The 13903-nt window shown below is 44.1% G+C and overlaps 1 protein-coding gene across 2 annotated transcripts in view; it reads right to left on the reverse strand.

The window, feature by feature from the left end:
* Positions 1 to 7675: 7675 nt before the first annotated feature.
* cimip2c (ciliary microtubule inner protein 2C) overlaps positions 7676 to 13903 on the reverse strand; it is a 32725-nt gene continuing 26497 nt past the window's right edge. The window contains exons 4-5 of one of the 2 annotated variants that reach the window (XM_072549901.1): positions 9825 to 9968; positions 7676 to 7856 (exon numbers count right to left, since the gene is read on the reverse strand). In XM_072549901.1, the coding sequence (XP_072406002.1) occupies positions 7715 to 7856; positions 9825 to 9968 (286 nt within the window). In that variant the 3' untranslated portion in view covers positions 7676 to 7714. The remainder of the gene's footprint in view (positions 7857 to 9824; positions 9969 to 13903) is intronic. The other variant, XM_072549910.1, reaches the window with a different exon arrangement.

Consider the following 13903-nt stretch of genomic DNA (forward strand, 5'->3'; position numbering starts at 1 on the left):
TCACAGACAGGGCCCTCACTCACTGTCAGAGCACTCACTCACTGACAGGGCACTCACTCACTATCAGAGCACTCACTCACTGACAGGGCACTCACTCACAGACAGGGCACTCACTCACTGTCAGAGCACTCACTCACTGACAGGGCGCTCACTCACAGACAGGGCCCTCACTCACTGTCAGAGCACTCACTCACAGACAGAGCACTCAGTCACTGTCAGAGCACTCACTCACAGACAGAGCACTCAGTCACTGTCAGAGCACTCACTCACAGACAGAGCACTCACTCACTGACAGGGCACTCACTCACTATCAGAGCACTCACTCACTGACAGGGCACTCACTCACAGACAGGGCCCTCACTCACTGTCAGAGCACTCACTCACAGACAGGGCACTCACTCACTGACAGAGCACTCACTCACTGACAGGGCACTCACTCACTGACAGAGCACTCACTCACTGACAGGGCACTCACTCACTGACAGAGCACTCACTCACTGTCAGGGCCCTCACTCACTGTCAGATCACTCCCTCACTCACTGTTAGAGCACTCACTCCCTCACTCTGAGCCTATCCTGATGCTCCCCGTGTCCCTGCTTTGCCTTTTAGCACTACCCCTCAGCGTGAGCTTCCAGGCTCACAATATTGATGCGTCACATTGCTGTCTGGCACAGACACCAAGCTCGGAAACAGCGTCATGTTTGTCATCAGGCCTCAGTCGTAAGAAGGACGATCGCCTTTGATCAGTGTGTGCCTACAGAATAAATCAAGACCAGCTTCTAAATCCAGTCCAATGGCTTGGATGCAGCGAGGCAGCCCCTCAGCATAGTCAGACTCAGGATCCTCTCCTCATAAGTGATGAGAAGCCAGATGTCAGACCGCCCAACAGCCAGCGTTACTGCTTCCACCCTTTTGTGGGCTGCTTTCCCCTCACAGTTCGAGAGAGGCAACTATAAAGGGAGATGAAGTTAGCAGCTGAGCTGTTATGTTGATGCAGAGGATGTGTGTGTGAGGAGGCATGCAGAGTTAGGGGTGTCGGGCATTGGAATGTCTGACAGTGAGGGATGGATGGTGCTGCAGGCCCGAGTCAGAGTGACAGAACATGAGCCTTCATGGGAGATGGGCTCAATCACAGAGATAAGTGCGAGGTATCAGAGAGAAAATGGCGGCAGCATTTAGCAGAGTGTGGCATCAAGGAACCTGAGCAAAACTGGAGCCAACAGAAATTAGAAAATTCTAGCAACTGATTAGAATCATAACAACCACAAGGGAAGGTGTTGGTAATTGCTGGAGCTTCATCATGTCAGCTCCAGGACGTCTCCACAGGAGTGCTTCAGGATTATGTCCTCAGCCCAACTATTTCCAGCTGCTTCATCAATGACCGTTGCTGACATAAGGTCAGAAATGGGGATCTTTGCTAATCGTTGCACACTGTTTAGTGCAATTTTTAAGATCACAGATTCTGAAGCAGCTCATGTTCATATACAGTTAGATCTCAGCAAGTCTGGTTGATAAGTGCCCAAGCCACATTTGCACCAAACAGCTATCTGTAAGAATAATAGGGTAGTTATGGTAGAGGATTTTAACTTTCCAAACATCGACTGGGACTGCCATAGTGTTAAAGATTTAGATGGAGAGGAATTTGTTAAGTGTGTACAAGACAATTTTCTGATTCAGTATGTGGATATACCTACTAGAGAAGGTGCAAAACTTGACCTACCCTTGAGAAATAAGGCAGGGCAGGTGACTGAGGTGTCAGTGGGGGAGCACTTTGGGGCCAGTGAACATAATTCTATTTGTTTTGAAATAGTCATGGAAAAGGACAGACTAGATCTAAAAGTTGAAGTTCTAAATTGGAGAAAGGCTAATTTTGACGGTATTAGGCAAAAACTTTTGAAAGCTGATTGGAGGCAGATGTTTGCAGGTAAAGGGACGGCTGGAAAATGGGAAGCCTTCAGAAATGAGATAACAAGAATCCAGAGAAAGTATATTCCTATCAGGGTGAAAGGGAAGGCTGGTAGGTATAGGGAATACTAGATGACTAAAGAAAGTGAGGACTTGGTTAAGAAAAAGGAAGCATATGTCAAGTATAGACAGGATAGATCGAATGAATCCTTAGAAGAGTATAAAGAAAGTAGGAGTATACTTAAGAGGGAAATCAGGAGGGCAAAACGGGGACATGAGGTAGCTTTGGCAAATAGAATTAAGGAGAATCCAAAGGGGTTTTACAAATATATTAAAGATAAAAGGGTAACTGGGGAGAGAATAGGGCCCCTCAAAGATCAGCAAGGCGGCCTTTGTGTGGAGCCACAGAAAATGGGGGAGATACTAAATTAATATTTTGCATCAATATTTACTGTGGAAAAGGATATGGAAGATATAGACTGTAGGGAAATAGATGGTGACATCTTGCAAAATGTCCAGATTACAGAGGAGGAAGTGCTGGATGTCTTGAAACGATTAAAAGTGAATAAATCCCCAGGACCTGATCAGGTGTACCCGGGAACTCTGTGGGAAGCTAGAGAAGTGATTGCTGGGCCTCTTGCTGAGATACTTGTATCATCGATAGTCACAGGTGAGGTGCCGGAAGACTGGAGGTTGGCAAACGTGGTGCCACTGTTTAAGAGGGGCAGTAAAGACAAGCCAGGGAACTATAGACCAGTGAGCCTGACCTCGGTGGTGGGCAAGTTGTTGGAGGGAATCCTGAGGGACAGGATGTACATGTATTTGGAAAGGCAAGGACTGATTCGGGATAGTCAACATGGCTTTGTGCGTGGGAAATCATGTCTCACAAACTTGATTGAGTTTTTTGATGAAGTAACAAAGAAGATTGATGAGGGCAGAGCAGTAGATGTGATCTATATGAACTTCAGTAAGGCGATCGACAAGGTTCCCCACAGGAGACTGATTAGTAAGGTTAGATCTCATGGAATACAGGGAGAACTAGCCATTTGGATACAGAACTGGCTCAAAGGTAGAAGACAGAGGGTGGTGGTGGAGGGTTGTTTTCCAGACTGGAGGCCTGTGACCAGTGGAGTGCCACAAGAATCGGTGCTGGTCCCTCTACTTTTTGTCATTTACATAAATGATTTGGATGCGAGCATAAGAGGTATAGTTAGTAAGTTTGCAGATGACACCAAAATTGGAGGTGTAGTGGACAGCGAAGAGGGTTACCTCAGATTACAACAGAATCTTGATCAGATGGGCCAATGGGCTGAGAAGTGGCAGATGGAGTTTAATTCAGATAAATGCGAGGTGCTACATTTTGGGAAAGTAAATCTTAGCAGGACTTATACATTTCATGCTAAGGTCCTAGGGAGTGTTGCTGAACAAAGAGACCTTGGAGTGCAGGTTCATAGCTCCTTGAAAGTGGAATCGCAGGTAGATAAGATTGTGAAGAAGGCGTTTGGTATGCTTTCCTTTATTGGTCAGAGTATTGAGTACAGGAGTTGGGAGGTCATGTTGCGGCTGTCCAGGACATTGGTTCGGCCACTGTTGGAATATTGCTTGCAATTCTGGTCTCCTTCCTATAGGAAAGATGTTGTGCAACTTGAAAGGGTTCAGAAAAGATTTGCAAGGATGTTGCCAGGGTTGGAGGATCTGAGCTACAGGGAGAGGCTGAACAGGATGGGGCTGTTTTCCCTGGAGCATCGGAGGCTGAGGGGTGACCTTATCGAGGTTTACAAAATTATGAGGGGCATGGATAGGATAAATAGATAAAGTATTTTCCCTGGGGTTGGGGAGTCCAGAACTAGAGGGCATAGGTTTAGGGTGAGAGGGGAAAGATATAAGAGAGACCTAAGGGGCAACTTTTTCACGCAGAGGGTGGTACGTGTATGTATTGAGCTGCCAGAGGATGTGGTGGAGGCTGGTACAATTGCAACATTTAAGAGGCATTTGGATGGGTATATGAATAGGAAGGATTTGGATGGATATGGGTCGGGTGCTGGCAGGTGGGGCTGGATTGGGTTGGGATATCTGCTCGGCATAGACGGGTTGGACCGAAGAGTCTGTTTCCATGCTGTACATCTCTATGACTCTGTGACTCTATGTGCCAGGGAATGACCATCGCCAAAAAGAGTCAATCTAAGCATTGCCAGCTGACATCCAATGGCAGTGTGTTTACAAGAGCCACAAACCAGGACGACACCACGTGACCAGTAGCCAAGAGCAGCCGCAATGTGTTCGACAAAGGATGTGAAACTAAGTTGCTCTCTGGAAATGAAAGTTTTCAGTTTGTCTGTTCAGTAAACCTGTTGGAGATTTTCAAGTAAGTTGAATGCCCAGTACTTACCATACCAGCATGGGAGTGATAACTCTGCGCTAGGGAACAGAACAAGATGGCGACAGTGTTCACTACATTACTCTACAGTCTCCACAAATACAGGCATATATATCTCAATAACCTGCTTTCTCAGTTCATCCACTACTGAAAACCCTACTTGAACAATCAGAGCCACTCAGTGTGTTCCAGGCCACTCTCCCACATTTCACGCAAGCAGAAATTGCTGGAGAAACTCAGCCGTTCTAGCAAAATCTGTGGAGAGAAAAACAGAGTTAACATTTTGGGTCCAATGACCCTTCTTCAAGCAGTCTGAAGAAAGATGGACTTGAAGCGTTAACTCTGCTTTCTCTCCACAGATGTGGCCAGACCTGCTAAGTTTCTCCAGCAACTTCTGTTTGTGTTAGTCAATGCATGTACTGACTGTACACTTGCCTTATTGGAAACATGTTGCACAGGCTGCATTGTAAGCCTGAAACAAAAACAGAAATTGCTGGTGAAACTCAGCAGGTCTGGCAGCATCTGCAGAGAGGAAGCAGGGTTAACACTCCTGAAGCAGTGACCCTCCTTCAGAACAGACCCAAAACAGACCAGGGTCACTGAGCCTGAAATGAGAATATGAGATAACACATGCTTTCTCTCCACAGATGCTACCAGACCTGCTGAGTTTCTACGACAATTTCTGTTGGTGTTTCTGCTTTCCAGCATCCTCAGTTCTTTGATTTTCCTCTCCCACATTTCCCCTTCTGTAAATTGAGGACATCCAAATCTCTGCTGCTTGTGTCTTTAACTCACAGAAGCTCCCGTCTCCCTCTCCCTGCCAGCATTCACTCCTGGCAGAGCAATGCTTGATTTTAGCGTTCTCATTCTTGTCTCCAAACCCCTCTCTGGCATTGCCCCTCCCTTACTGTGGTGTTTCCTCCCACCGTCCCCGACATCCACATTAGCATGAGGTCACTAAAGAGGAATAACTGGAAGGAATGCAGAGCCAGGGGCAGGTCAATGGGGGAGGGGGGTGGGGGGGTGGAGAAATGGGAAGGACTGATCCATTCTTCATACAACCCTGAGCACTGAGGAAGGCCTTCTCAATAACCCATCCCAGCCATCGCTCTCCTCTCCTCTGGCTGCCTTGGCTCAGCTCTATCTTCACCTTTCTCCTCCCTGGACCGCAGAGATGATGAGATTCTACACCTCTCTACTGAGACACGTCCAGTGAGTTGGAGCGACCTGCCTTGGTAGTGAAACTCCGGCCCCAGGAATAGAAGTTCCTGATGGCTCATGACCGTTTCTATCGGATATTATCCTGAAGGAGCCCTGAACACTGTACTCCTCGGAGAAGCACGCTATCACCGAGAGCAACGTCGAGAACATGTGCAGACTCAAAGTTGCTGTCGGCTTCAAAGGAGAAATGACAGCAAACTCTGCAGCCATTACTTCTGTAAAAGCCAGGCCACCCAACTTTAAAGCTAGTTAAATGATGAAACCATTGTTGTGTTGTCAAGTGAAAACTTGACATTGGAGTCTCAATACTGCCACCTGTGGTAGGTATGAAAAATGCAATGCTGGTGTCACACAGTAGCATGGTACTGCAATAAAGGTAGGGCCAGAGCTCGTGTGGTGCTGTGGTAGTGTCCCTACCTCTGAGCCAGGAGATCTGGGTTTAAGTCCCATCTGTTCCAGCAGTGTCTTCTAACACTCCGGCGTAATTTGTTTTAAAACAGGGTCATTGTCCTATCCGACCATGAGCTGCTCTCTCAGGGTGGTGGTGGTTTAACCTTAGGGTTACCATGCTTCAGGGCAGGTCGGGAAGGAGAATCCTTCATGGGAACCTCAGCCAGTGCAGGAAATTAGCTCAAGGTGTCACCTTGCATAACAAACCAGCCAAGGGAGGGAAACCGACTCCTAATTGTTACTTTAATAAGCTCAGTCGGAAGAATTTTAATGTTACTTAACTTTCCATAGCATTGCATATCAAGATTCAGGTCAGCTGTCATCCTTAACTGAATTAAGGTTAAAATAATTCAGATTTCATTTTAAACTTTAATGTAAATTATTTTTATTTGTAAATCAAATCACAAGTGAAGCAGTTTGGAAAGTAGGACACAGTTTTGGAGCATTGTGGGGGTGGTGGGTGGGGGAGGGGGGGGAGGGAACGAGGAACAGTGGGAGGTAGCCCTCACATTGTCAGCCCTCTGCTGGCAGGCTGCACTTACACTTTGACATCTTGACAGAGGCAGTTCCTATTGGAACTGTTGTCAGAGGAATTCATCACAGTGACATTTCACAGAAAAACATAACGAGTGAATTCAAAGTTGTAGGCAGGAAATCGGAGGCTGATGCAAGGTTTGTGAGTGTTAAGAACATAAAACACATCATTCAGATAAGCACAGTGACCGTAATCTCATAAATGATGCAGGGTTGTGGTGTACGTTATAACCAGTTATCAAAAAAGTCTTGATGCATGTTATAAATATAGTGGTGCGATGGGTTTTGATGAAAGGATGTGAATGAGAGACAGAGAATGAGGGTGAATAGAATGGGGCTGGCATCAGAGGAATAGCAAGTTGGATAATACCCACTGCAGGGACTTGCATGGATGGGTGTATTCGTGTAGGCATTGAAACAGGAGAAACATTCCAACTTAGAGGCTTTAAAGAGACTGAGAGTCAGTGGAGGATAACACAGACTTGCAACAGGTGAATGGGATTGGAGCAGGTACCAGCCCACAGGTGAGGATGTATGGGATGGAGTAAACAATACTGGCAAGAGACAGGTGCAGGTTGCCATGTTAAATTATGAGGTTGTGGCAATAATAGACCTGGCTAAAGGAAGGGTTATTAAATAATCCTGGTGCTCAGGAATGAGAGGAAAGGACCAAAAGGAGGAGGGGTGGTGGTTTTGATTAGGGAGAGAACCACAGCACTAGAAAAAGAGGGTGTCTCAAAGATTCAAGGGCAGATCAATTTGGTCAGGGCTAAGGAACACAAAGGATATCATTACCTCTGCTTGGTGCAGTCTCCAGACCACCAACATCTACCAGGCAGCTTTATTAAAAAGGAGTACTAAATCCAAAAGCAGGAAGGTTATACTGAACCGGTATAAAACACTACTTAGACCTCAGCTGGAGTATTGTGTATAGTACAATGCATCTGACGATGGAGCAATGCTCTGAAAGCTTGCAGTTTCAAATAAACCTGTTAAGACTATAACCTGGTGTGGTGTGACTTCTGACTGAGAAAATCCAGAGTGTCTCTGCTGTGGTGAAAATGCAGCCAAAATATGTTGATATATGTTTTGTGCAATAGGAACAACGCAAAAGGCAAGCATTTGTTAAGGGTCTGTAAGAAAAACTGACAGAAACTGGGAAGAGAACATGCTTTATTTCAATCCAGCCAACAGCTACATAGTAAAGTTTCGTTTGTTGATAATCGTTCATTTGTCCTCGCACAAAAATGTTTTACGGTCATATCCTGCTTGGTAGTCAGGGATGTTTTGGGGGCTGCATCGTAATTGTGATGTTGGCCCATTAGCACCGAAGAGCATCCTACCATCCAGCTTTGGACAGTGCAGGTAACTGAGAGGAAAGTACATTCGTTTAGGAGGCAGTTAGTCTTTCATCCTCAATGTACTTTCAATAACATTTAGTGCTTTAGGTTGTAAGGTGTCCTCTTAGCAAGGGTGTGCTGATGTGGAATTGTAGAATTAAATTTTATACCATTTATTGTATTCTAGAAAGGTCAGTACTGGAGGATAGAACTGGAGCCAATCTTTATATACTTTTATAAGTGCTTATTTATTCAACAATCACAGATGAATTCTGTTGCTACTTATAAGGGCACAAGTGAATCCCTACCACCAGCATATATTGAAATGTAACTTCACACTATCATACAAATTAGGAAGGTAGGCCAATCAGCCCCTTGAGCCTGCTGCACCATTCAATAAAATCATGAGTGATCTGATTGGAACCATAAATCTACATCCCCACCTGATAACTTTTCATCCCCTTGTACCAGACTCTATCTACCTCTCCGTTTAAAATATTCAATGTTTACAGCCTCCACCATCCTTTCAGGAAGAGAGCTCCATAATGCTGTGAGCCTCTGAGGAAAGAAAATGTGCATTATCTCTGTTCAAGCAGACCACGCGGGATTGTTAAACAGAAATCCCCTAGTTCTAGATTCTCCCAAAAAAGGTAATATTCTCCCTAGAGATAGTAAGGAGTGCAGATGCTGGAAGTCAGAGTTGGTAAAAAGTGGAGCTGGAAAGGCACAGCAGGTCAGGCAGCATCGGGGGAGCAGGAGAGTCGGGATTTCAGGTCCTAATGGAAGGGCCTGACTCTCCTGTTCCTCTGATGATGCCTGACCTGCTGTGCCTTTCCAGCTCCACCTTTTATCAATATTCTCTGCCAATATACAATAGGTGTTAATTATTGATTTTGTGACATACAAAGTTCTGCAAGTATAATTAATGGTCCTGAAAAGAGTCCTGCCCTGCTGTAATGCTATAGAAACTGTAAAATGATGAATGGTTTTGCCAGTTTACTCTAAAATCACTTCTTTCAGTAATTCTCCTGGGTCTGCTAATTCAACTAGGAGCTAGATTTTTTTTTTGTACAGTGCTATTTAATTAAGCATCACAACATTAAACACATTTAATGGAAAAATGTTGTCACTTGTGAGAGAGATCAGAGTAGGGACCATTTAAATATAAGGCAGTCACTAATAAAACCAGTCACGAATTTGGGAGAAATATATTGATTTGAAGAGCGGTGAAAGTCTCAAATTCACTACAGCTGAGATGGTTACTATTGCTGTACTTTAGGGGAAGCTCAATAAATACATGAGAGAGCAAGGAACACAATATGTTGATGAGTGTGCAAAAAGAAGGGTGGGAGCAAGCTCATGCAGGACATAAAAACAGCATCGACCAGTTCAGATGATTGGCAACTTTCTGCACAATTAATACTTTGTTAACTCTCTACTGAGTTTCCCAGTTTGCACCTTACTAACATTATTAGAGGTAAAACAACACCTTATGTACACAGCACATTGTTCATTGGCACTGTTGTAGCAATCTCTGTCGTTAAAAAAAAGCACCCCACATAAAAGATGGACTCTGCATGAGAATTATTATGATCATCTCCTGTCTAATGTTTATCACTAGAAGGGGTCAGTGAGTTGTTTTCCTCACTCAGATGGGCTGGGTGTTTATCAGGTTTCCCATCTCTATCAAGAATTTTGAGTGAGGTGAGAGCTGAACACATTGTGAAGGACAAGGCATTGTGGTTGTGACAGACAGTCTAATCGTCATTCTTTTCATTTCTATATCTTTTTATCTTTTATTTCATAGACTATCTCCTTCAGTTTGGTTTATACTGAAAGTTTGTTGCTTGGATATGCCTAAATATGTTATGGATATCCTACCAGGTATCTATAGGATTAACGTTATCAAACACGAAAAGTGTTATCTACATCTTATTTTCTAGGTCTCTTGGATGAAAATGAAACTAATGATTACTACTGTTGGCATGTGTACTCACGGTAGTGAAGCCACAGCACCCCCTGCCTGTCCTTTCGAAGGGATGCACAGAGCAACCTCCAAATTATCTTTGCAAAGTGTTTCCAAATATTCACGTGGCCAAGCCATATAGTCCGGGGAAGGACACAAACCTTTGTTTCTTTGGCTGTTTGAAAAAAAATTTAGCACAAAATATGTTATTGTGGTTTTCATCCAGCAGCTATTTCCTCACTTTTTCTTTATTCTTTTGTCCTTTTTCATGGAAAGTGGGAATAACAGAAACTTATTGGAATTGATCCATGTCTATGCAATAAAAAACTTTCTTATACAACAAGTTCTGAAGAAGATTCAGATTTGGCTCAAAACAGAGCATCATTTTTCTCTCCACAGGTACTGTCAGACCTGCTGAGTTTCTCTAACATTTTCTGTTTTTATTTCAGACCACTAACGCACATAGTTCTTTGAGTTATTTGACCAATGTTTTTAGGTTAAATTCAAAGGGTTGCAGTAAAAATACCAGACTATGTGATTTTATTTATTATAGCTTGCATGCTTGGCCTTTTTGTCACAAAGTTCAGCAGCTGAAATAATTTACTGTTCCTGTCAGTCAGTATCCTCACAGCCAGCTCAGTATAGTGTTAAACGCCTCATCGGTCAAACACCTTTCATATGTACTGGAGACAAAGAAATTGGTTATCGGGTGGAGAAAATTCTGAAAACGTTTGAGAATAAAGAAGTCAAGATTCTGACTCAGGATTTATACCTGAACCATCAAACAACCTCAATTATCCGAACATCAATTTCCGAATTTCAGATTATGCAAACAAGGTTTCAAATTCCCGTAAAAACACTATCCATTATCCGAACAATCCGTTATCCGAACAAAATGCTCCCCACCCATCTCATTCGGATAATCGAGGTTGTTCTGTATTGTCTTTTAATAATATGACTTTCTCTTTCTGATCACTAGATGGTGCCAATACAACATTAAATTACAGTTTGGATCCACTTTTTGTCTTCTACCTAACCAGTTTACCAAATCTGTTTTATGTGCCTTCAGTTCATAATAATTATCACCTTTTTTTGCCTGCAATGAAGAATGTAGGAGGGACTTCAAGCTTTTGAGTATGTGTTTTTCATCACTCCATTAGTGACAGCCACACCTGGTCCCCAGAGTGTAGAATTCCAGCTTGAAAAGATACTGCCCCTCTGCTTTCCTCTCCTTTACGCTTCTTAAACCAACCCCTTGGATCAAACTTCCAGTCATGTGTTCTAATATCTCCTAATATGGTTCAGTAACAAATTTTAGCCAATTTAGATTCATCTGCATCATCGTGGGCTATTTAATTATGTATTGTATTATACAGAACACCGACACTCAGTTGCAGTAGTGTATGCCATCCACAACTTGCACTGCAAAATTCACCAAAGATCCTTAGACAGCACTTTCCAAACCCAAGACCATTTCCATTTTAAAAGGACAGGGGCAGCAGATACATGGAAACACCACCACCTACAAGTTCCCCTGCAAGCCACTCACCATCCCAACTTGGAAATATATTGCCGTTCCTTCACTGTCGCTGGGTCAATATCCTGGAATCCCCTTCCTAATGCATTGTGGCTCTGGACTACAGGGGTTCAAGAAGCTAGCTCACCACTGTCTTCTCAAGGGGCAACTAGGGACGGGCAATAGATGTTGGCTCAGCCAGTGATCCCCACGTAAAAGTCCCTGACTCTCCAAGTGCCGACTAATTCTGTCCCTCTGTATTGCTTCCAATAGTTTTCCTGCCACCAAAATTAACCTGACTAGTTTGCAGTTTCCTTTATCTCATGCTCCCGACTTGAATAACAGTACCATGTAGCCTATCCTCCAGTCTTCCTTCACCTCTCCTATGAATAAAAAGGAATTGAAAACTATTGCAAGCATCCCTGTATTTTCACTCTTTGCCTCACTCAACAACCTGGGATATATTCCATTTGACCCTGGAGATTTATCTACTTTTAAGCCTGCAAGACCACACAGAAGCTCCCCTCTGTCTGTGCTAATTTGTTTCATTGTATCACAGACATTTGTCTTGATTTCTACACTCATATCATCCATCTCGATAATGAACACTGGTCTGAAATATTCATTGAGACTCCTGCCTCTGGCTCCCTGGACAAAATACCACTCTTGTTCCTAATGGGCCTACTCTTTCCCGAGATATCCTTTTGTCTTTAATGTACTTGTAAAATAACTTAGGGTTTTCCTTTATTCCACCTGTCATTATTCCTTCATCCCCATTTTTTGCTCTCTCAGTTTCCCTTTTTAAAATTTCCCTCTTGCCCATTCTGTACTCCTCCAGAGTTTCTGCTGTTTTAAACCCCTCAGCATCAGCCATAAGTATCTCTTTTTCTCTTTATCCAATTCCTTGATATCCAAGGTTCACTAGATTTGTTGGTCCCACACCCAGTCTTTATTGGAAGATGTCAGCCCTGTACATTGTTTCCTTCTTAAATGCATCCAGCTGCTCTAAGACAGAATTACCTAAGAGTATCTGTTCCCAGTCCACTCTGGCTAAATCATACAAGACCCCATTAAAATCAGTTTAGGTAGAGTCATAGCGAGGTACAGCACAGAAACAGACCCTTCGGTCCAACTTGTCCATGCCGACCAGATATCCTAAACTAATCTGATCCCATTTGCCAGCACTTGGCCCATATTCCCCCAAATCGTTCCTATTCATATACCTATCCAGATGCCTTTTAAATGTTACAATTTTAACAGCCTCCACCACCTCCTCTGGCAGATCATTCCATACACGTACCACCCTCTGTGAGAAAGTGTTGCCCCTTAGGTTTTTTTTATATCTTTCCTCTCTCACCCTAAACCTATGCCCTCTGGTTCTGGACTCCCCCACCCCAGGGAAAAGACCTTGTCTATTTACCCTATCCATGCCCCTCATGATTTTATAAACCTCTATAAGGTCACACCCCACCCTCCAATGATCCAGGGAAAACAGCCCCAGCCTATTCAGCCTCTCCAACCCAGGCAACATCCTTGTAAATCATTTCTGAACCCTTTCAAGTTTCACAACATGTTTCTGATAGGAGGGAGAACAGAATTGCACGCAATATTCCAACAGTGGCCTAACCAATGTCCTGTACAACCGCAACTTGACTTCCCAACTCCTGTACTCAATGCACTAACCAATAAAAAGAAAACATACCAAACGCCTTCTTCACTATCCTATCTACCTGTGACTCCACTTCCAAGGAGCTATGAACCTGCACTCCAAAGGTCTCTTTGTTCAGCAACACTCCCTAGGACCTTACCATTAAGTGTCTAAGTCTTGCCCTGATTTGCCTTTCGAAAATGTAGCACCTCACATATATCTAAATTAAACTCCATCTGCCACTCCTCAGCCCAAGAGGCCATCGGATCATGATCCTGTTGTACTCTGAGGTAACCTTCTTCTCTGTCCCCTACACCTCCAATTTTGGTGTCATCTGCAAACTTACTAACTACACCTCCTGTGTTTACATCCAAAGATAAAACTTTGATTTCAGGCCCATCTATTAGTTATTTAATAACTAATTTACTCCATTATTTTTACTCAGAAGGCATATAAAATTAGAATACTGGATTAGTGATGCCGGAAGAGCACAGCAGTTCAGGCAGCATCCAACGAGCAGCGAAATCGACGTTTCGGGCAAAAGCCCTTCATCAGGAATAAAGGCAGTGAGCCTGAAGCGTGGAGAGATAAGCTAGAGGAGGGTGGGGGTGGGGAGAAAGTAGCATAGAGTACAATGGGTGAGTGGGGGAGGAGATGAAGGTGATAGGTCAAGGAGGAGAGGGTGGAGTGGATAGGTGGAAAAGAAGATAGGCAGGTCGGACAAGTCCGGACAAGTTATGGGGACAGTGCTGAGCTGGAAGTTTGAAACTAGGATGAGGTGGGGAAGGGGAAATGAGGAAGCTGTTGAAGTCCACATTGATGCCCTGGGGTTGAAGTGTTCCGAGGCGGAAGATGAGGCGTTCTTCCTCCAGGCGTCTGGTGGTGAGGGAGCGGCGGTGAAGGAGGCCCAGGACCTCCATGTCCTCGGCAGAGTGGGAGGGGGAGT

Source organism: Chiloscyllium punctatum, chromosome 3 (assembly GCF_047496795.1).
Source record: "Chiloscyllium punctatum isolate Juve2018m chromosome 3, sChiPun1.3, whole genome shotgun sequence".
NCBI classification, from domain to species: Eukaryota; Metazoa; Chordata; class Chondrichthyes; order Orectolobiformes; family Hemiscylliidae; genus Chiloscyllium; species Chiloscyllium punctatum.